Genomic DNA, 23,466 nt, shown 5'->3' on the forward strand with positions numbered 1-23,466 from the left:
CTGTGCTATCTCCGACTTTAATCAAAGCCATATGCTTTTTGCCTCGATGCAGATCGCGCGCGGCGAGTCTTTCGGAAAAAAGCCTCGTACTCACGTAATAGCGCAATAAAGCATTTCAGCGAGCGACCACGTAGAATATTTAGCAATTAAGGTCGAAAAAAATGTCCATGTCAGTTTTTTTCAGTTTCTCTTATATACATCTATGTCGCGTAAGCGCAATTCTCATGATTTTAACAATTCAAATGGTTCCGCCTTTTTGCCATCGCGTATGAAAACCCGCGGGGCGCGTATCTTACGCACGCGGAACATTCGTACGATCGCGAAAAGGACATAGGCATCTTCGTCGCAACGACGACGACGAGGAGGCCGGCGACGGGGGGCGGGAAAAACCAGTGGAATGAGGTCGTTTGTTCTCGCGACTCGCGAGCGACTTTAATTGGCGGCTAAATGGCGTACCGTTAGCAATTTCCATTACGATAAAGCTCGAGCTCGCGCGACATTTTTCCCCGATTACGAGTTTGAGCAGCTTTCTTCTTCTTCTTCTATAGGTGCGCGCAGCTACCACTTCTTCCGCGCGATCACCGCCGTCGCCGCGTTATATCACTCGCGCGGAGTATACGGTAGGGGGAGAAAATTTCTGCGCGCGCTCGAGCTTTGCCAAGCGACTGACCGAGAGAGAGAGAGAGAGAGAGAGAGAGAGAGAGAGAGAGAGAGAGAGAGAGATCGACCGGATGTTCGCGAGTTTCACTGTACGAGCGCGTACGTGCTTCGCGGCAACGACGAAATTTCAAGAAAAACATTTTCTATGATCTTCGAGCGAGTCGTACGAGCACGCGCTTATTGACAATTTTCACTTCCTTATTTATCGCGTTTAATTGAGGCGCGGCGCTGCCGGCCGCTGTCATTTCTTTTACTCCCGATGCAGCCGGAGATCGTTTGCGATCGCGCGGCTTTTTAAAAATGATTTATGGATAAAGCCGCACGGGAGAACGTCATAAAAGCTTGTATAAGGCCCTCTTGCGCGATATAGCCGAGATACGCGCGATTTAGTCCTAATAAATTCGGACGTGAAACTCGCGCATATAAGTAGTTTCCATTAGCCGCGGGAAATATTCCAAAAAGTTGGCGATTTTCGCCGTCATAAGCATCGATATTTATAAGTGCTTAGCTTTTCCCTTTTTCTCGTTCGCGGATATATCCCATAAGTCGGCTCTCTCTCCCTCTCTCTCTCTCTCTCTCGAGAAATAAACACCTCGCGCAGAACAAGAGCCGGAAACAAACGCTCGACTGCTCCTCTGGAATTCTCTGGAAGCTTTACACACGTGTATCGAAAAGCGATGCCGCTCTCAAACTTCAGCGGCAGCAGTAACACCCTTTCCCGTGTTATACGCCGTCGTCGCTGCCTACTCTCTCGCATGTATGTATCTCGCGAGTAGGGGTCCATTCACCCGAATCAGAAAAAATCGGCCGCTGCCGCCATCGTATGCACGCTGCCAGAGACCGAGTGAGAGAGACTGCACTTAACGGGCTCGTGCGCTCGCTGAATTCGCGCGTATCGCGTTGCGCGAACGAACGTCGCTGGAGTATCGCGTATCTGCGCGCGCCGCCAGCGAGCAAGGATGTCACCGAGAGCTGCGCTCAGCTTATACACCCGACGCCACCGCCTTCTTTTCCGTACTGCTGCTGCTGCTGTCGCGTCGTCGAGCGATAGCCGGGGACATATGCTCGCGCGCGAGCTCTACCTTTCGGTTATATATGGGTGGACGTGCGCTACTGCGATAAGCCGAAGCCGTGCTTTTCTTTCATCGCGAGGATTAACTGGACAACGCTGTGTTTAATTTCTGAAAATTGTTTAAAATACAGTGACGAGCGAAAAGAATAGTCGATTCCCCCTTATTATTCATGCTTTGGTTGGAATAGTACACGTAGGCAAGGCGAAACTCGCAGACCCCCTGTGGAAAGATTTTGAACGATTACTTGGAATACGATATGCCCCCAACGACTCAGCACCGGCAGTCTTGATGCGCGGGGAAAAAGATAATCATGTTAATAAAGGGCGTCGACGGCATTAAAATAACAATCTCCACTTTACACACCGCAATCTCAAAATTCAAATGACAATCGTCGTCAGCAATTATTAGAAAAGAAGCGCTGACTAGAACTCTCATAATATACTAATGCATTCTTTCTCGCAACAGAGCGTGGTTATGCTGATGTTCCGGGAGGAGAAGAGCCCGGAAGACGAGATCAAGGCGTGGCAGTTCTGGCACGGCAGGCAGCACTCCGTCAAGCAGCGTATCCTCGATGCAGGTAAGGCGAAAAAAGAGACAGAGAGAGGCGAACTACTAAACGAATATAATGAGCGAATGCATCTAGTCGACAATGTGTGTTAGAACTCGGCGCGCATAATTTCCAGATGGGCAATGAAGGAAAGCTCGCGCCCGAGCGCTTTGTATTATACAAAGACAAATATGCGCGTCGGCTGAGTGCATAAAATATGCGTTATTAATCTTGAATCGTTCTTCTTTCTTTTTTTCTTCCTCGGTCTATCTCGTTCATTTGCTCAAGCGCGGCTTGTCGTCCACCGCGACATGGTGACGCTGTACCGGTAAGAAGAGAGATATACATCTTGATATCATCGATGTTGTTTGTGTGTATGTGTGTTTGTGTAATTTATGTTATTGTTGCTTAGCTTTGATCAGTTTGCTAGAAGTAGTTCGATTTTTCGTTCAAGCGATATTTGATTTTTATTACATAGCTTACGTTGATCGTTAATTTTTAGAACCCAAAGCTGAACATAGAACTAGAATATTCGTGCAATGTATGAATGAGCAATAGAGAACCCCCGTACTAAGTATCTTGCATTTTGCAGACACAAAAAACAGCGTGGGCTTAGTGGGCTGCATCGAGGAGGTAGCGCATAATGCGATCGCCGTTTATTGGAATCCGCTCGAGTCTTCAGCTAAGGTGAGAGAAAAATACCCCATTGTATTGTCATAAACTATTGTCTCGTCATTCGCGAGCGCACGCCTAGTAGTATGCAACAATTTTTCACACTTTTATTTCGTTTTGTCCGCCTTAGATAAACGTTGCTGTGCAATGCCTCAGCACAGACTTCTCCAGTCAAAAGGGAGTAAAAGGTCTACCTCTTCACATACAAGTCGACACTTACGAAGAGCCGCCACCGCACGCTCACGCCTACACGCCACCATCCCACCGAGGCTACTGCCAAATCAAAGTTTTCTGCGATAAGGTATAAGACGCTTTCTGGTACTTTTTTCTAATTGTGGTTGACAGAGGATAGGTTTTATTAAACATGCGGTTATTCCAGGGTGCTGAAAGAAAGACCCGAGACGAGGAGAGGCGAGCAGCCAAGAGGAAAATGACAGCAACGGGACGCAAGAAGCTGGACGAGCTCTATCACTCCGTGACAGAACGAAGCGAATTCTATTCGATGTCAGATCTTCATAAGCCTCCAGTGCTATTTTCTCCACCAGCTGAACACGCTATAGACAAGGTAAATATCAACCCGACCCACCAGCTTTAGGTAGCCGCAAACAAAGCGAGAATTTTCCAAAACTGTTTTTGCAATTGAACGATCTTTGTGTGAGAAGCTTAAAGGTAGCGTAGACGTCGACTCGCCAGTTTTTGTTTAATAATGACAAAACTATTTGAACAATGCAAGAAACATATGTAGAATTCACGTTATGCCCTGCTCCACGCCAAAGCGCTCCACTAACCGCAACTCCTATTTATAACTTATGTTTAACATGACAAATAACCTTGAGTCGAGCGCACGAGCAATTGATTCTATTAATTTATTCATTTAATGTTTTCAATAATGTGGTAGTGATGCTGACTGACATTAACCTATTTTAGTTTTTCGTATCGTTTTAATTTGTATTGACATGAGAAACTTTCTGTAATAATTTTTCTTTCAGATAAAACATTTTTTTTTTTTAATATAATGAAAATTACTTGCTACATATTGTCATTTGCTGTTGGAAATCATCAATTAGCTCGCTCGACTCTTTTAAAAAAGAAAATCTTTTTATAAAGTGCACCAAGAAAAGAGCTTACTTTTTGCGAACGAATTTATTAGCAGTGAACTCTCTGTTGGTAAATTTCTACGCGGCCACAGGTAGAGCAGTTTTTAAAGAATTAAAATTCAAAGCTAATGTTCATCGAAATTATCTCTTTAAAAATAGCTATGACCAAAGTTCTATTCTTGAAGTGCAAAATCAAAGGTTAAAGAGAAAAGAAGTAACGTTAACTTAATTTTCACGAAACAGTTCTCGACGATGGAGTTGTCGGGCTTCTACGGAGGCGGCGGCGGTGGCGGTGGCGGCGGCGAGACCGATACTTCCTCGCTGAGTAACGGCGAGGCCGGTGGTCTCAAGACCAGCGCCGGTGGCAGCCCGTACGGCCAGTCTGGTGCCGGTCGTGCTAGTCTGCCTGCCCTCAAGTTTCACAATCACTTCCCGCCCGACAATCTGAGCACAATTCACGACAAGAAGGACTCACTACTGATGCAGGTGCAGGAGCTGCAGGGCTCGGTGCTGCAGAGCGTGCAGCCCGGCCTTACAAGTAGTCAGCTCATCGGTGGTGGTACTCTCGGTAACCGGCTTCACATGCAGCCGCACATGCGCGGCACCGATGCAGAGGAGCGAGTTATGTTGTACGTCAGACAGGAGTCCGAAGACGTGTACACGCCGCTTCACGTCACACCGCCCAGTGTTCAAGGACTCCTCAATGCTGTGAGTATTTTCTGTTGATATTTCAGTTCTTAGCTCTTTCTATCCATTTTTCGATCTATTAACTAGGAGGCATACGTCATTTTTTCAATTCAAAGGCAAAAAGCAACTTGGCATTTCTGTTTGACTGAGATATTATTTGTCTATTGAAAAAGTTACTAATTGATCTCGATTAATAAGTAATTTTTCATTATATCTATTAAATCCACTAAAAAATTAAAATTTGAAGCATTTTATAGCAATAAATGTCGCGCATTAATTTGATCTTTATTACAAAAAATTTATTTTACTTTTGTCAGGTTAACGAAATGCAAGGCCTCGACTATTTTGTTGAATAGCAGTTTACTTTTACTTTATTACTTGATACATCATTTGCATAAGATTTTTTTTAAGTATAGTCCTCTCACTTAAAGAGGCGGGTCATCAAAGCTCTATCTATTTTTATGTATTATTGTACTTTTCAAAAATGTATTCAATAGCTTGTAAAAAGTCATAAAGGAAACTGCTTGATATACTCTGCGCAGGGAACTTCAGGGCCTTATATCGGAGTCTGATGTATCCTTCAGATCTCTCTCAACGCAGAAAATTAGGTAATTTCCTTTATGATTTTTTAAAGTTATTGTCATAATACATTAACACAAATTTTTTATAATTATTATATCATTATTAACATCATGCAATTCTAATAGTTGATGACACTTATAAATCTCCTTAATTAAAATTAGGAGTTAGAAATACCATCCCAAAGCACTTTTTGCACACTATAATATTGTGCATAAAAAGGCAAGAAGAACCAAACATAACACGCAGAGCGATACGTATCCATGCATGTCTCCTCGGTAATTTCTCTTGCACAAAAAGCGTTGGGCCTCAATAATTTATTAATAAACTTAATCATCGTCTCATCCGCTAATTAATTATTAATGCGCATGAACTTATTTCCCACTGGGCCCTTCATCATTAATTAGTCACGTGCCGCAGCGATTTGATCGAGTTATTGGCTCGATTTGCACTTCACACACGGTTTACATACGGAGACCTGAGAAAAAAGTGGAATACGACTTTCTCAGATGGCGTTACCATTTTTAGCGCGATTCTCTTAATCAGTTTCTTCATAAATTGTTTATGGATGAGTACAAATAATGAAAAAATCTTTCTTCAAAACTCTTTCACTTGGAACTTGATGTATCTTTTATCTATGGATGCCTTTTAGCGTCTGTTCGCCTGTCAGAAAAAAATCTGCTCGCATCATTTTGATAAAAGTATGAAAAAACAAACACAACTAAAAGAGTGGCATGGCAGAAAGAAGAGCCAAAAACCACTGTCAAAATTCTAATGTTCTACTTTTTTCTATTTTACAGATTGAGTCAAAGTACAAAATTGCATCCTCGAGTATTAATAACCTCTATCGCAAAAACACAAAGGGGTAAGTTTAGTAGAGAGAGCCATCTTTACTATGCATGTGTCCGCTTGTCCGCTTTAGGTCTCGCCGCATGTCCATTATCCACTCGATCAATTTTTTTATTCTCTTTTCTCTGCTGTCTGTTTCTTTATCCGCTTGCACGATGGTAGCACGCATATGTATGCTCTTTAACTCTTTTTCGTTTTCTCGTATCTTTCGTGAATTCACGCTTGCATGCCTATGTGTTGTGTCACTTCTCCATGTCATTCTGTCCTTTATTTTTATTTCCTTTTTTTTACTTGCTGTACAATTTAACACACTACTAACTTTCCTTGTGTACGTTAAGGCGGGTACGTCACGAAAGCTTTAATTTGCCTTCTGCTCACTTTTGTTACATGTATACATACGGATGTTACACACATTTATACTGTCATTTCTATAAACAATCACTATGCAGTTTGATTTTTTTAATATTTACTGCTTAGTTAAGTCTTTTTTATTGGATTTGAAAACACTTAAAAATATTTCAACATTTTCTAAATTATCCATTTGATGACGATTAATAATCTGTACGGTTACTTTCAAAAATTAACTAAATCTAAAGTTACCATATTTTTATCTATATATTATTTTATCACGTTGTTTAAAATCCTGTTTGCGCTCCATAACTTAAAATTCAAAAGCATCCTTTCCAATAACAGCATGAATAAAATCTCAGCTTGAAAGCGAACTTTGACTCGCCTTTGCTGTACGTGCAACGTTAATAATGACATTGGCAAATATGAGCTTCGAAACCGCAGTGTGACATTCCTGCACGTACTTTTGACTCGTCTGTCTATACATTCATGCTCCGTTCAATACGTGCATACACGTACACAAAAATAAAAAATTTAGTATTCAAAGTAGTCTACACTTTCGACCAAATGAACTTCACTTATCGCCCTGATGGAAGCTCTTCAGTGATACCGTTTATAGCGTCCTTGAGCGTTTCCATTAGAAATTGATTGCATCCATACTTTCTTTCACTAGAATGCCTGAAAAATTAGTAGAAAATATTTTTTATTTGTTTATTTAGCGCACCTATGATTGAAAATTAGTGCTTGAGTTTACAAGCATACCTTAATAATTTTCAACCGTATAAACTTATAAAAGATAAAATCGAATCAGCCGACGAATCTAACGTAAAAACAATCTTTCTGTTTGTCTCTAACAACAGAATTACAGCGAAAATTGACGACGACATGATCCGCTACTATGTGGACGAGGACATGTTCCTGCTGGAGGTATCACATTCACGACTAACGCCTGAACAGCAGCAGGAGCGCTCGAATCGCAATGGTGGAAACTCACCTTCGGATCCAAATGATGGTCTCGAACCCGGTTACGACGTCACTCTCATAGAGCTGCCCATCACTCCACAACAGACGATGGCGTCTGCCTCGCCTCACCAGGCGGCCGTTGTGCAACACCACGTCACCGCTACGTGAGCTGCTACTGAATCTGATCCATTGAATCGCTGTACACTTCATAATATTGTGATGCGTTGAGAGAACAAGAGGAATGTGAGATTTTTTTGAAAAAAATGAACTATATACTGATTCTGTCACTCTGATGAAATGTGCGGAATCTGACACGCTGGGACACGGTATAGAGGAAATTGTGGTATAAGTGCCTTAGAGTTGATTAAGTGAGATTCAAAGGAATATGTGAGGCAGTATATTAAAATTGTAAAGATTTGGAATAATCATAATAGAGCGTGTACTTATTTGTGATGCGGTGATTGTAATGAATTTCAATTTTACGGTGATGATAATTAATTAGAGTATACGTGTAAATTAGATTGAAGCGGTTGAAAAATTGTAAATAATATAAAAATTTAATTTCAATTGTAAAATTATTCACTATACTTTTCAGTATCTCACTTTTCGAATACTGTGTAGTGCAAGGTATTATATTTTATCTCAGTGTAATGTCACAGTAACAAAAACTTATGTTAAGCGAAACAAGACTTTGTGACTGTCATGACATTTTGTTAGGACTACAAAGAAATATTTCTCGGTGAATGTCGAATATACGACGGTACTGTGTTTGTTTTTTTCTTTTTATATTATGATTATTACATTATTATTTTTATTATTAATATTATTATCATCATTATTATTATCAATATGAGAGAGCAAAAGGCGTTTTAACGACCTTTGATCAATCAAAATATATGATGACTGCGAAACTATCGCTTCGAGTGTTTCAGTTTCATGTTTATTTTTGTTAAGATGCACGTATGACGTATGTATGGTGGTGATAATATATCAGGAATGAGTAGCACCGTATTCATTTTATTATTATATATGTACTTATAGAACTTGTTTACTCATATGTCAAAAAACAGATCTATCGTTAGTTTTATATATATATATGCGTATGTTGTGCGTATTCCTTAAGAGAAGAACGTTTACTGCGGCGTTGTGACTTACAAAATGTTGACGAGATGAGCTCGCTAAAAAAATGAAAACAAATATAAAGATAAGAGAAAAATATTGTTTCCATAGTTAAGCGCGCGTGTTACTTTCGAGTTTGACTCGAATTAATTATTATGGATTATATTGAGAAATATATGTGCTTGTACGAAGGCGCGGAAAATGTGTACAATTAAGGAAAGAAATTACGATCTAATAAAGCAAGGATGTTTATCATCCCATGGCGTGCAATTTTTGAAGCGCTGCTTTGAGAATGACTTGATATTATTAAAAGAATATAAATGATCTATAACGTATTTAAAATTTCAAAAGAATAGAAAAATTGTACATTCCGTGATTATTCATTGTGGACCTTGCCATAATATTAGAAAATATAAAAAGGTTGGAGCAAATAAGACAATATAAACAATGCTTCCATATATCTTTTTATTATTTAGCGACTATCACCTCACGAAGGACACGACTTTTCACATGTAATTGATTTAATCTTTTACAAACGTAAAATTCGTTATTACGCATGTCAAAGCAACGATCAAAATACGCTTGTAAAATGCATATTATACTATTGAGTACTATATTTTGTTACATTTATTATAGTTATTAATATTATGATATTAATTCTATCGATACAAGAAAGAAGAAACCTACATTGTATGCGTACGTTGTTATTTTTATACATAAAAAGGCAAAGAGAGGAAAAGATAATAATGAATTAAGAGCATGAGTGCGCGAGAGAAAGAGCGAACATGGAAAAGAAAAAATTAGTAAATGAAAGCGCTCAAATATTTCGCGTTAGTCCATGACATTATAACGATTACGTATACGCGAAAGGTATTTGACCGCCTCATAGAGTATATCTTACCCTCTCGCGATCAGCCATTTTCTTTTTTATTGCTACATCTATGCTACTATCAGTTAATTTTAAATAAAAACGGCAAGATATTCTCGCGCCACGAGGAAACGTTTGTGCGTTTGTCTTATATCTGTTTTATACATAATCTTGGATGTATTTGCGTGGAAAGGCGAAAACGGAAAAAATTGTGTAAATTAGTTCATTGTTATGTTGTATTTTCATCGATCTCGTGCAGAACATTAACGGATATTATTTGTTTCGGCTTTTAATGTACATTTTTAAGACAAAAGAGAATATTCCATAAAGATTTATTTTATATTTTAGTGACGTGTAAAATATCGTTTGCGATCGAATGCAAGAGTCGCATTGACAATAAAGGCCGGAAATAAAAATTTTACTCCGATTCTGCATCCCGAATCGTTCTGATTATTTTTCGCGCAGATCCTCGTGGTTCAGATGCGAGGCCTGTTTGCATATCGTTGACCACTATAAGTGCATGTTACGCACGATCGGTTCCCATTTACTTCCTCCATAAGCCCTTACTTCCCAAAAAAAGCATGAAGCAGTAATACGATCCATTATCCTACTTCCACTTCCCTTTAGATATAGATATTTTGTTAGATTGTACATCCTTACGTAGTATGCGGTTAGAGTTGCATATATAGTCGACCGATCGGTCTGCGGAAGCGTGCGGAAAATGAAGATTTATAAGAAAATTTGTCAAATGTTACGTCGCGACGTCTTGCCATCGTGAGATTGTGCCAGAGGTGATATTATATTATTACGATGTTTATTGAAACAATAAATATTATATTAGTACGTTTTATAAATTACCAACACTTGTTAATTGTAATTGAAAATCTTTGATCCTCCCATTACCGCATGCAGAGAGCGTATAGTAACTTGCTTGTGTTTACAAAATAAGCGCTAAAAGAAGGCTGCGGGAAGTGCAGTTATACAGTTAAAAGATGACGCATATTTAAAACGTCAAATATATGCTCAACTCATTCATTATCACGGCGATTCATTATGAGTTTCATCAACCTGTTAAAAGACTCCGCGCTAACGTTCTTGTGAGTAAGCAATACATTACTTATATCTTCTGAACGAGCGCAATATTTCAAGAACGAGATAAGCTCCAAAAGACACAATTATCATACTCGTTAAGGTGTCATTCAACCGTCTTTTTCTTTGTAGTAAAAAAAAAGAAGCAGAAACTGTGCACTGCTCTTAAATCACAGCTGATTTTCCATTAGCAACCTCATTGATAGAATCATAAATCGTAAAACTAGTATTTTCGATCGGGCTCAGAAAATCCAGTCCACGCTCGTTCATTCTTGCAAAAAACTGGACACACGTTAGTCCTTTCGTTTTTTCGCTGCTACCGATAGTTGTGCGCACTCTCGATGGCAGTCTTCGCTCGCTCGGGCGATCGACGGCCGCGCAGGAGCCAGGGCACAAAACCAGTTCCGCTGCCTGTGATGATGATGCTCCCCCTGTGGGCTTGGATTTCTTCTTCTCGTTTACCCGCGGGGAGGATGCATCCGGCGCTGCAAATGAACGGCTTGCAGCCGCTGCAGTAGCCGAGAAAATCGACGTCGATTAAAGGGAACGAAGGATATCTTTAATTACGCGAATGAATTTTGCCAATGTGAATTCCGTATTTTTATGGCCGCTTCGAAATATTTTTCGTCTCCTTTCGAGGAACAGAGATTAAACGTCGAATGCGTTGCAGTTTATTATTTTCTTTATCGACCCCTCTCTCTTATGTCGAGTTCACGGAAAATCCATTTACATTTTAGATTCAGGGTTGTTTACAAATACTTCGAAATCGAGTTGGGAGATAGAAAGTTTTTTTCTGGCAAATAGATCACAAGTGATTCACGGGTTTTCGTTTTCCTTGTTTTTGGTATCATAATACACGATAATTAATATTCCTATTGAGTAACATTATACGACGAATCCAGCTTTTCACTTTTTACTCAAAAACACTAGAAACTATATGAGATATCGTCAGACAGGAGTCAATAAATATCATCGTGTTGCCATGACATGATTCATGGGTGGTTCCCCATTAAAATTCATAGTACGTCTTATGGCACGTTGACCTCTTTCGGCTGGAATTTCCCCCTACTCGCCTGCTCCAGATTTGACAGACATACGAACACTTTTGATGCTTCTCTTTAAAAAATATATAACTGATCCGTCAAACGAAGCATTTCTGAAATTTTTGAGAATTCAATAAATATCATTACTATATTAGCTGCGGTAAATGATATCGTTCATTCTGTCAGTCAATTAGTAGGTCAAGCGCCAGAATCGAGGACGAGACGGTAGCTTTGTTTTGAGGTGTGAATTTTAATAGCCAAACAATCGAGGAAACTCGTATCTTTTAAAAAACTTGATTAGCTGTTTGCGAAATTCAGTCTTGAATCAGATAAAATTCCCGAACACGCATTTAAACTGTATCACCTGAAATCTCAAGCTTTTAAAAAATGGGGAATTACATGATTTAAGATAGAGACTCCCAATTTCTGCCATGAATCATGCAAAACGTCCGATCCAGTTACAACATTAAAAATCCCTAACCGCAGAGCCATGCGAAAAAAATACGAGTGTTGTCATCAGTGACATCAGCACTTCAAAATGTTCAAGTAAATCCAATCCCTGTACAAACTGAATATTCAAAAATAGCGCCGATTAAGCAGCAAATTCTATCAGCAGACCCAGCTCAAATTCGCAAATCGCCCATCAGTTGATCCGACCTATCGGCATTCCTCGCTCGTTCATTCCATATCAGCGAATCCTTTCAGCCTCTCGCAAAAAAAAAAGAAGAAGAAGCCGTCGAACCCGGTGGTAGTGGAATCATCTCTCCCGTCCTCTTCTCTGTCCATCGCATAATCCTTACGAGATGCCGATCTGCTTTTCTTTCGCTCTCGCTTCGCGCTGACTCGAAACGGAAACGACAACGCATACACGCGCATTATACACGTGAGCAAGAGAGAGAGAGAGAGAGAGAGAGAGTCAAGCCAATATCCGATGCAGTCCGCGTACCGACGCCGATCTTAATGGCGAGACAAGCGATATATACGTACACGCGTACCTGCTGCTATCCACTTTGGCGGAGCAAGAGAGAGAGAGAGAGAGAGAGAGAGAGAGAGCTGACATTATAAAAAAGACTCGGCAGAGCGACGGAGAAGGAGCGAAAATGAAAACGGAGAGGCAGTAGTGCGGCAGGGAAGAGAAAGAGGAGAGGAGAGCACGACGACCTTGGCGGGGCCACTGGCCCTAACTTCGGTGTATTATTTATGATAGCATTTACCTTTTGGCAGAGATAACCGAAAAGCCGCTCGGGCCGGTTGTCAGCTCCGGGCTGAATTTAGCTTGTTATTGGCGCAGGTGCTCGCGGGTGGCTGTATACGCATACTTGATGTGGCTCCATAAAGATGATTCTCATAATACCGCCTTTTCTGCATCGCTGAAGTAAGTAAAATTCAGTCTTTACGAATCTTTTATGCATACCTATATACAAACTCACTTTTTTTACAGGTGTCAACGAACGCTGCCTCTTTGGAGATGTACACGAGAAACTATTGTAGAAAAAGGGTGTGGTTTGAACGAAGCACATACACACCCGCCGCAAAAAGAGCGCTTTGAATATGAAAATAACTGTTGTCGCAGATAAAGTTGAGACGAAAGCCTTCACGGGAGAGTAGAGAGATCATCTTGATTTCAAGTACAACACAGCTGCTGCTGCTGCTGCTACTCTCGCGCATACACACGCATACATCAAAGTCCAGGATTGACGCGAGGTTCAGTGACACTCGCGATCGCGTGGAGCACGCGAGAGAGCCAGTTTATGACGCGGATATGTCACGCATTGTTTGAGGAAAAGGATCGAGCGAGCCGAATCGCGATCGCTGATGATAGCGATCCGGTTCAAACGGTAAAGCCGAGTTTTTTCACTTTTTTTTTTTTTTTAATTCCCCCCCGCACCCATTGATATTACACACAAACACGAGGCCATCTATCTGCCTCTATTGATCTTTCGAGGGAAAAAATGGTCTTTGACCTGAAATCCTGCGAGCTAACGAAGATTGACGTTTTTGGGAGAAGGAGATTCAAATTTGTTCTATTGCGTCAACCGTTTCTGGATGTGTTTTTTGGACACACAAGCGTGTGGAGGATTTTGAATCTAGGTTGCGGGTAGTTAAATTATACAGATACCTAATCTGAATTATAATAATCAATGCTTGTAATCTTCACGTGGACTAATAGAAAAAGCCATTAGGACGATCGACGTATGATTATCCGACATCGGCGTCACCACAACGAACGTCGACCTCTTGATTTTTCAGTTTTTACACAGTCAGAGAAAAAGGTGAGCTTTTGTCGATCTTCGCAAACCAACAGAATTTAAAAATTATTGCCGCCAGCGAAGCCAGTTCTACAAGCGCAGTTAAGTTCGATATAATTTGAAGAAAGAAAAAGGACACTGGCCCTCGGTGCATTTTTTTAAAACGAGTTTCAAATGCTCTTTTGAAAAAAGTTTCAGCCGCGTAACGCCGTTTTTATCGATCATCAGTTACTGCTCAGTCTGTAGAGTTCCGGTCAAAGAACTTTGGCTAATTAAACGAGCCCTCGGAGTGTGGGATAAGATCCCCGGACACCAAAGCCCGCCATCGGAGAATCGCTTAAATTTGCAAGTATTTTTGGAAACCTTTAATGATGGGGCTTACAAACATGCAATCAACTCGAATACTTCGCCAAAAGATTTTACATACGCAGGGTATTACATTTAGCGAAGAATTTAGTGCTCGAAGGGTGCGTGTAATAAAGGATACCACTTTTTACGACTCGCGTCAGGCAATGAATGCATTGGTCGGATGTTGTCGAAAATATTTAAACAGGATCGAGTTAAAATGAACAAATAGTTCCACTAATGACAATCTAGTTTACAAGGGAAAGCTATTAGATCCTTACTTTTTTTTATGAATTCCAAACCATATATTGTGTTGGCGATGAAGAAAAAATTTAACAAAACATTGTCTCGTGACAAACCGGCGAGAGCATTTTAAGGCCGTTATTTCGTGGAAAGACCATACAACTGCGCAGCTATATTAATAAATTTAATATTTTGCTGCGAAAAGCTTAGAACACGTTTCTTTATCTCTTCAGAGTGTTAAAAACATTTTTGATAATCGACCAAGCGATTCCAAGCGTCCTTCCAAGTAAACACTGCACAAAAGCATGATTAACTGCTAGAATAGAAAAGGCGGGAAATTCGAAAAAAAAGCTCCGCGCGCAACTTGTAATTCCAGACAACCTCGAGCCTCTATGCTTTTCCCTTTTTGCGCACGTAGAAATAAAAGCTTTGATCGTCCTGCTTGAGCACAGCGGCAATCGGAAGCTCCTCCCCTCGGCGACCGCGCGCACAAAATACCCGCCAAATTCAAAAATAGAAGCTAGAAGGCCACGGGGAAAGAAAAATCCGCGATCGAGTCGTCTCGTATCTCCATACCCCGATTATAGCCTACTATATCTCGGTGTATGCATGAACGTATGTATGTATATACACACGCGACACTCGGGGCGGTCCAGTGCGGTTTACGTCAGCGTGTACTCGCGGCGCGAAACGTGACAGCTGCAGCGCGAGGGGCCGTATTATAGTCTCACGGACAAGTTCACGGCCAGCCTGTTGCAGCTGCAGCCTCCGCTAGCCTACCCAAGGTCAGTCCTTCCCTCAACCATGTTAATGCCCTGCTTCGCGCGTAACCACAGCCTCGGAGCTTACAACTTCTTTCCGAGCGCCGCCAATTTCGATCGGCCGTGTATGTGTGAAGTGAAATAAAAGAAATCCATATGCACAACTTTTATTTTAGTAAATAAATAAAATGTTCTGAAATAGTATATCTGTCCCTTGATAGTAATCTTCGCGTCAAAAGCAAACGATACCGAAGCTTTCGGAAAATATAACCACAAGTAAAAAAGCGAACGCCACCTAAAAAAAAAATATCAAAGAATTCTAAATTAAAAACCCGTTAAAATCGTTTGAACGCCGAATACGAAGAATAAGTCAAAAGTAAGAAAAAATGAGATTTCAGTTCAATGACGTCCCGTTAGTTTCGACAAGCCGATTCACGCATTCCCGCAGGGAGCAAGAAAAAAAAACCAGCAAAGACGAGTACGAAGCTTTTAACACCCACAGTCTGTCGTGACACATAGCAGATAGCGATTTGTCGCAATGCCCGTTCATCTCCCCCGAAAATTAGCATAATCCATATTGGAAATCCAGCCAGAAAAAGTATGACTGGAGCAAATCTACATAGCCCAGTTCTTCATAGATTTCGCAATCTCGACCAGTTACCCGTTGAATATTTTACGCGCGGTTTTTCGCGAATTTCAAGCTCTGCTTCACATACAAGGAGAATCCGATTTGAAATGCTCTCGAGAAAGCCAGACACCCTCGACCAGGACAGCAAGAGAGTACTGAGTGACATCAAGGGTGCATCCCTCGGTGGCGAGAAAAAGCAGAGGAAGTCGAAAGAAGAGCCGCGGGGAATAAGAAGTATCGAAGTCGGAACGAAGAGAGGAGCACCGAGGCAGACACACATAGAGGAGCAGAGAGGAGAAAGAAGAAGAAGAAGAAGAGGAGGCAGCGAGTCGCGGGCGGGGGAAGGGCGAGCCCGTTATAAAGCTGGCGAGTCGCGTATTCGGCGGCTTAGCTTGGCGCGCGCGCGCGGCAGTGTGACGACTCTCTTGGCCTCGAGGTCCCGTTCGAGACAGGCTTTTTCGCCAAACTTCATCGAACACAGTGAATATCTACATCTACTTAGCTATATACACCTTAGTGATTGCCGATATATATAGCTTATCTTCCTCTGTGCGACTATTAAGGGCTGAAGAAACTAACGTAAGCTTGTTCTCTCCGCAGAGTAACGGCGAGGGAGAGGATACATCGGATTCAACATGGGGAGGTTCGCGATACTTGGAATCGCGAGTTGTCTTCTGCTTGTGCTGCTGGGCTCCAGCTACGCCGAGAGCGAGCAGCTTGCGGAGGATGACTCCGTTCTCGTCGAAGGTAAGCAAGCTCTTGTTACGATTTCTTTTTGGACTATAATCAGCGCAGCGCGCTAACGACGATTTCTAGTTTCGAAAACGATGACGCGCTGCCGACCGCTATCCTCCTTAGCATTATAATAGAAGCAAACAAAAGCTGAGTGTAACGAGGTCGCGAAATTCAGTTCATCGGATCGACCGCTTAACCGGCTGACGAGTGAAATATTAATAGAATTTTGAACAATTCTCCGGGAAGTACGCATATAAGCGCGCGCGAGCACGAGAAGGAGAAGGTATGCAGCGCGTGAGAGACGGTCAGCGAACTCGTGTACCTACAATCTATATGTATGTACGTACATGCGCTATTACGTTAACCACATACACGATTGTCAGTCGCGCGCGCGCCAAGTTATTCGCGCTTCGCGGAAAACTCCTCGTGTGGAGTGTTTTCTTTTGAAAATTTCCTTCAGCCGAACCAATTCATTTTTTCTTTCTTTCACGATTAAAGAATATTTAAAAAAAATAATAATATTGCTTGCGCAGCTCTGCCGGACTCCGAGTTGACCGGGCTAACAGCGTCCCGCCGTGCTTCCCGTCAGCTGTTCAGCCAACGAGGGCCCTGCCTCACGTCCAAAGGCGCAGTGGGCAAGTGCACGACCTTCAAGGAGTGCTACCCCTACTTCAAGATCCCCGATCTAGGCGCACTCGACGGCTGGGTCCTGGGCATCTACGACACCTGCAGCTACACCCAGAGCGACGGTCGTCTCGGCTTCGGCATCTGCTGCGCCGATCTACCCGTTCTGCCACCGGTCAACGAGGCACCGCCCGTGGATGACCCCGCTGGTGGACCCATCATCGAGGAACCCGATAACGAGGTACGTTGCTCGATCGAAAATCCGATCTCGCAGAGCTGAAAATTGAAATTGCAACCACAGGACGACACGAAGGCAGGTCGTCTGCCAGGTGAGGGTTCCTGGCCACCACCTCTCCCGACTCACCCACCGTATCACACGATCCCACCGCTACCGACCCATCCACCGGGTCACCCAGGCGCCGCGGCCGGAGCATCGACCCCCAAGCCACCAAAGGTAACGGGCTTCCCCACGACTCAGCGACCTCTGCAGACCACTTGGCCGACCAAGCGACCGGGTGTTCCGACCCCGGCACCCGTCGCTCCCGCGGCGACCAGCGCTCCGCCATCGTTCAACGCTGCCTGCGGCGCCAAGAACGGACCTCAGGACGACAAGAGAATCGTCGGAGGCCACCCGACCGTCCAGGGCGAATGGCCCTGGATCGCCGGACTCTTTAACGCCGGCAGACACATCTGCGGCGGTTCGCTCATCGACGAGATACACGTTCTCACGGCCGCTCACTGCGTCGCTCAGTAAGTCACTCCTTTTATCATCGGCCTTTATTCGCACCGTTCGTTTGATTGATTCTCCTTCCTTCGCGTGTACAGAATGAACTCTTGGGACGTGGCTCGTCTCACGGTCCGACTGGGCGACTACGACATCAAGACACCCCACGAAGTACGACACGTCGAGAAGCGCGTGAAGCGAGTGGTGCGTCACCGCGGCTTCGACATGCGTACCCTCTACAACGACGTCGCCATCCTCACCCTCAACGAACCGGTCGAATTCAGCGAGACCATCAGGCCGGTATGCCTGCCGTCAGGTGCCAACCTCTACACCGGCAAACAGGCCGTCGTTATCGGCTGGGGATCGCTCAGGGAGGGTAAGTTATTTTTCGACAAAAACGCTCCTTGTACCCTTTTTCGCTGCGTATACTATTTAACGTAAAAAACAAACAAACAAACAAACAAACAAAAACTTACAGGCGGTCCAGCTCCAGGTAAACTGCAACAGGTGAGTATCAAGATCTGGTCGAACGCCATTTGCAAGCAGAAGTACGGAGGAGCCGCTCCCGGTGGAATCGTCGACAGCTTCCTCTGCGCCGGAGAAGCAGCCAGGGATTCTTGTTCCGTACGTATACGTATTGCTATGTATTTAAAAAATTACTCTAAATGCAAATAAAATAAAACAATAACGCTTACGGTTATGAAACCGCAGGGCGACAGCGGCGGCCCTCTGATGGTGAACGACGGCCGCTGGACCCAAGTGGGTATCGTCAGCTGGGGAATCGGCTGCGGCAAAGGACAGTATCCGGGCGTGTACACGCGTGTCACGCACTTTTTGCCCTGGATCTACAAGAATCTCAAGTAAAATCGCTCCTTTCCCCTATCCACTTATTCCTCTCTTTATCCTTACTCGATCCAAACGCAATGAATACTAGTAGAGGCGCCTCCTTTTCCTTCGGATCGACGACATATACGCATGTGCCGAAAGGGAAACGAACTCTACGCTCTCGGATCGTAAGGATGACCAGATCTCTGAACGCTTTGTATTTTTTAAGTAGTTTGTAGACGCGACGTTTTTTTTTTTTTTTTGCTGCTACTGACGCGGATGAAAAAAAAACGAGGAACTCGCCAAATTATTTGATAAAATTTACAACCCTTCGTGTTTAAATTATAAGTACGCTCTCGCATATAAAAATAAGGTTAGCAAGTGTTTGAAATTTCTTTCGACTAGATAAATCGATTAGCAGCTATCGACGTTTAGATATGTTGTAAGATAATGCGCGCTGACAGAAGAAAAATCAAGTTTCATTCTCACGTCTATACTCGTATATTATAGTAATGATTCCATCGTCATTATTTTATGTAACTCTTTTAATAATAAAACGTTTTCAAAAATCACGTGACTAGCGTTGATTCTTGTCAAATTTTACCTTGAAAATGCCACGTAACAATTCAAACCCTGTGGAAAATCCCTTTTCTCAAGAAATTTACTACTTTTTTCAAACATAAAAAAATTGTATTTCATAAAATAATTACATCATATGTACATGTTTTATTCGCCTATATTATATTATATACATTATTAAAACGTCGTTAAACCACTTTTGAACTCTTATGTGGTGTTGACGTATATATACAGCTTTTTTATTTGCTTGAATTAGAAAATTGATTCAGTTGACATGACGAATAAAAAATTACTTTTCTATTTATAACATTTTACCTTGCAACAATATACGTTGACAATACACGCTATACATTTGTTCGATAAAAATATCTATAAAGTTATTATCGGTAAAAGTGCTGCATGTATCATTGTAAAAATCGTGTAAGCTGCACAGCTATAGATTTGATAAAGATGCTTACAGACAGAAGTATGAAAGTGCGGCACATGCGATGAAATCGTCGATCGCTTTCTTTGCAATAGAGAAGAAGCCAAGAAGTCTTGTTTCGTAGTATATATAAAATGTACATTTATTGCAAAAATTATTTACTTTCCTAATCAATCATTTTCTATTTCTACAAAAAAAAAACGCAAGTAAATATTTTTCTCGACAAAAAGACGCATCTCCGATCAACGAAAATAAAATATACTTCTGAATCGTTTGTAGTGAACGACGGCCGCTTAAAGCAGGTTAATTAAAATATGCTTGAAGAGCTATGACAAGGGTTACTTTCTACGTTGGTTTTATTTTAACAGCATCTACGACTCGCATAAAAAAATGTATCGCTGAAGTTTAAAATCTCAAGATAAATATTCTAAAGAACTATAAATCCGTGAAATTAATGAAGATCTTACTGAATTGCGTAAAAAAAATTGCTAATGAAATATAAGCTTTAAACGATACATCTTTCAGGTGCACGTCTCATGCTTAAACGCATACCTCTCGGTACAATCCGACGTGCTCGAGATCCCACAGTAAAAAAAGCACAACGTGTACTTAAATAGTCCCCTTAGATCGAATTACAATGATTTTTCTTTTTTTTTTTTGCTACTATTTTTTTATCGAAATCCTTGACTATAAGTCTTAAATAAAAACAGTCCTTTGCATTTACGTTATACGTACGCTCGTATGTAAAAATAAAATTAATCGTTAAAAATATGAAATGAAATCGCATTATGCTACGCACATTTCTCTAAAATTCCTTTGGATGGACTAAACAAGGCACCCGACGACGGTCATGTATCGCAGCTGCTGACGTTAAGATGTTGTAAGATATTTCGCGCTGAAAAAGAAGTTTCATGATTTATTATCATCATTTTATGTATTGAAAAACTATGTAGGACTGGTAGATTTATCGAATCCATTTTACCTTGAAAATAGCATGTATCATAGTTATCGTCAGGTTGCGGAACAAAGGGCGGTTCCGCTTTCTGTGGATCGTCCCAGGGAAAGTTCTCGAAAAGCTTCATCGTACGCACTTCCTTGGCTGAAGGACGTACGTTCTGATCTAGGGTGAGCAGGCTGTCGATGGCCGCCATCGCATTTGCAGACAGACTTTCTTCACCTTCAGGCCAAGGCACGTCACGCGCTAGGATGTTAGCAAACACGGCTTCAGGCGTTTCATCGTTGAAAGGCGGTATGCCCGTACAAAACTCAAATAAACAGACTCCCAGCGCCCACCAGTCCACCGCTGCTCCATGACCTGTTGACAATTTATGCATACTTCTAATAAACCATAATAAAAAATGATTATCACAGATGCCACAAGTAACTGACCGTGTCTAAGAAGTAATTCTGGAGCCAAATAATCTGGAGTTCCAAGAATCCTGTCGTCTGATCGATTGGTGGCTTGTGCTCCTCGCCTCACAGACTTTGGTGTCCGAAAAGGCGTGTAACTATTCCCCGATGGTGCTGGAGTCTTTATAGGCGATATTCCCTGAGGCGACCTGTGCTGCGGATGAAGCTCGCTACCGTTCAAGTCTTCTCCCGCAATATCTGGTGTCGCGGTGGTCGGGGGCAGATCGAACCTCGTGGTCTTGACAATTAGCTTCTCTTCATCCTTCTTGAAAATTCGCTCCTCTTTGCGAATCCGATTTTTTGTCGATGAAACCGGCGTGCTAAAAGCTACCCTTACGGATCCGCTTCCAGTCTCCGTCTTTACAGTGCCATCTTCATCTTTGACCTGACGTCTAAAGGTTGTCACAACTGCTGGCGGACTCCTGCAGGAGTACATGTGTCCGCGGTTTTTCCTCTTTGGGGTAAGATCGCCATCTAAGCCCATCAAGCAGATCTCCCTCGTCAGACCCGTACTCTGCATCCCCTGAGCATGTCTTTTTCTTTTGGTCCCGCGAGACAGTGTTTTCTTGCAGGTACTCAGTGGACTCGTATGGTGAGGTAACGGATGTTGCGACTGTTCGGCCTCGAGAGTTGATTCATCTTCCTCCTCTGTGTTGTGGTTGATGATGTTGTTGTTAGACTCGCATGCAGAAGCCTCCGACGAGGCAACTGAAGAGGAGGCCGATGCCTCTGCTGTATGGTAACTGCTCGAGTTTGAACTCTCGCTCGAAAATACCGAGATCTTGATATCTTCGGCAGACTGAAATGGAGTCACACCAGAGACGCGAGAGTAGTCGCCAGATGGAACACCTGAGGAAGCAAGCGAATTTATAGAACTGTTAGAATGGTGGTGACCGCGCATCTGTAGTTCTGGTAATAAATCCATGGCAGGGTTACTTCTTTCACTGGAGTTGAGGTTCGAATCGTTACTTATTGTTGATTTCAGTCCAGAGTCAAAGGTCAGATGAGATGTCAGAGAGAGCAGTTGACCAGGAGTTCTGGTGCATAAGCTGGGAGTGCAATTCACCAAGTCAGATATCTCCAAGTCTCGGTGCAAAGTAGAAGTAGAAATTTTGCTGAGACCAAAGTCTGTGAGCTTGACATGGCCCTCTTTGGACAGTAGCATATTATCTGGCTTGAGATCTCGATGTACGATGCCATGGGAGTGCAGATATTCGAGAGCCAGACAAACCTCGGCTGTGTAAAAAGCAGCCATAGATTCCTCCATGTAACCGTACATTCCTACCAAACTCTTCAAGTCTCCGCCAACCATGTACTCCATCACTAAGTAGACACTGGTAGCGGATTGGAGCGAATAGAAGAGCTGAACGCAGTAAGGGCTCCTAACAATTGCCAATGCATTCCTCTCTATGACTACCTGGGATGCCATGTTTTTGTGAATCATTTCATTCTTTTTCATAACTTTTATGGCATAAACTTGATCTGGATTAGTCCTCTTGTAACCTAAGAATACTTTGCCGAATGCACCCCTGCTTATGGGCTTGACAATTTTGAAATCCTGTATCTCTGGCACCTAAAAATGAAAAAACTTGTTAAGAACTGCTCGCTCAACAATTGCAGATTCTCATAAAGGAGCAATGGATCTCACCTTTGCCGTACGATTGACAATTTTGGAAATAGTATTGAAGATGGAGTTGTCATAGTGCTTGTGTTCTGAATTGGACTGCTGGGGAGTGGTGACTCCATTGCACATGTTCTGCTCGGGGTCGCTCCCGGATGCATCGTTGAGGTGGATCGTCGAGTCTATAGAATCCTTGATGTTGCTCGTTTCCCCGATGGTTGAACCACTCGAACCCGGCATGTTGGGCACCGTGGTATTTGTCAACAATCACAAACACTCTAACAGTAGCACAACAACAGCTACGACAAATACGCGGTATATTTTCCAACTAACCTATGCAGCGCAGCCTATGCTACTTCAGGCGATACTTCTCGCGCTTCATAGAAAATATTCAGGTCTGTACTGCTGAACGAGAATCATGACTCGCCCAGTGTTTTGAAAAGCTTCTCTTTAAATGCCTCGACGGTTACACACTCCTCTTTTTTAACTTTTTAAATGCGGTCAACAAGCGCTGCGATCGCGAATAATATACACTATGCTCACTCGTGCAGCTGTCGAATCGCGTATGTTTGCGTGTGTCCGTTCTCCATTGTGTATATAGGTACATATATACGAATATATGTGTATGAATGCGTATAATATGTGCTAGCACGCGCGCCGCGCGGGAAACCGAATCGCTGCCTCGCGCGCTCGACCGGATTTTT

General features: G+C 42.4%; 3 protein-coding genes across 12 annotated transcripts in view; 2 read left to right on the forward strand and 1 right to left on the reverse strand.

Annotated features, from left to right (window-relative positions):
• Positions 1 to 10,319, forward strand: part of LOC100117117 — an 82,299-nt gene extending 71,980 nt beyond the window's left edge. For 4 of the 9 annotated variants that reach the window (XM_016985442.2, XM_016985444.2, XM_016985445.2 and 1 more), the window contains exons 9-15: positions 2,199 to 2,310; positions 2,873 to 2,967; positions 3,083 to 3,253; positions 3,332 to 3,517; positions 4,293 to 4,757; positions 6,116 to 6,180; positions 7,373 to 10,319. In XM_016985442.2, the coding sequence (XP_016840931.1) occupies positions 2,199 to 2,310; positions 2,873 to 2,967; positions 3,083 to 3,253; positions 3,332 to 3,517; positions 4,293 to 4,757; positions 6,116 to 6,180; positions 7,373 to 7,643 (1,365 nt within the window). In that variant the 3' untranslated portion in view covers positions 7,644 to 10,319. Of the gene's footprint in view, positions 1 to 2,198; positions 2,311 to 2,872; positions 2,968 to 3,082; positions 3,254 to 3,331; positions 3,518 to 4,292; positions 4,758 to 5,053; positions 5,250 to 5,278; positions 5,345 to 6,115; positions 6,181 to 7,372 lie in introns of those variants that run through there. The other 5 variants (XR_512630.4, XM_031928786.1, XM_016985443.2 and 2 more) reach the window with 5 other exon arrangements.
• A 5,909-nt stretch (positions 10,320 to 16,228) lies between these two features.
• On the forward strand, positions 16,229 to 19,300 carry SP70 (serine protease 70). The gene is made up of 7 exons (NM_001172616.1): positions 16,229 to 16,300; positions 16,421 to 16,567; positions 17,089 to 17,420; positions 17,481 to 17,929; positions 18,005 to 18,279; positions 18,382 to 18,527; positions 18,615 to 19,300. Exons 2-7 carry the CDS (start codon positions 16,456 to 16,458, stop codon positions 18,765 to 18,767), a joined length of 1,467 nt encoding a protein of 488 aa, NP_001166087.1. The 5' UTR covers positions 16,229 to 16,300; positions 16,421 to 16,455; the 3' UTR covers positions 18,768 to 19,300.
• Positions 19,301 to 19,434: 134 nt separating this feature from the next.
• On the reverse strand, positions 19,435 to 23,446 carry LOC100117041 (serine/threonine-protein kinase greatwall). Of its 2 annotated transcripts, XM_008213064.3 has the most exons (5): positions 22,790 to 23,446; positions 22,078 to 22,714; positions 21,121 to 21,990; positions 20,714 to 21,046; positions 19,435 to 20,626 (listed from the first exon to the last, which is right to left on the reverse strand). In XM_008213064.3, the coding sequence occupies exons 1-5, from the start codon at positions 23,000 to 23,002 to the stop codon at positions 20,580 to 20,582; spliced, it is 2,100 nt and encodes a 699-aa protein (XP_008211286.1). In that variant the 5' UTR covers positions 23,003 to 23,446; the 3' UTR covers positions 19,435 to 20,579. The 2 variants fall into 2 exon arrangements, with proteins under 2 accessions (XP_008211286.1, XP_001601387.1); XM_001601337.5 differs by having other exon boundaries at positions 21,121 to 22,714.
• Positions 23,447 to 23,466: the final 20 nt, after the last annotated feature.

The sequence above is a fragment of the Nasonia vitripennis genome, chromosome 4 (assembly GCF_009193385.2).
Source record: "Nasonia vitripennis strain AsymCx chromosome 4, Nvit_psr_1.1, whole genome shotgun sequence".
NCBI lineage: Eukaryota > Metazoa > Arthropoda > Insecta > Hymenoptera > Pteromalidae > Nasonia > Nasonia vitripennis.

Coding starts and splice junctions, on each gene's coding strand:
- SP70 (NM_001172616.1), top strand. CDS start 16,456: ATGGGGAGGTTCGCGATACTTGGAATCGCGAGTTGTCTTCTGCTTGTG. Junction 17,421..17,480: donor TCGAGGAACCCGATAACGAG/GTACGTTGCTCG, acceptor TTGCAACCACAG/GACGACACGAAGGCAGGTCG. Junction 18,280..18,381: donor CTGGGGATCGCTCAGGGAGG/GTAAGTTATTTT, acceptor AAAAACTTACAG/GCGGTCCAGCTCCAGGTAAA.
- LOC100117041 (XM_001601337.5), bottom strand. CDS start 23,002: ATGCCGGGTTCGAGTGGTTCAACCATCGGGGAAACGAGCAACATCAAG. Junction 22,715..22,789: donor TTGTCAATCGTACGGCAAAG/GTGAGATCCATT, acceptor TTTCATTTTTAG/GTGCCAGAGATACAGGATTT. Junction 21,047..21,120: donor AGAATTACTTCTTAGACACG/GTCAGTTACTTG, acceptor AATTGTCAACAG/GTCATGGAGCAGCGGTGGAC.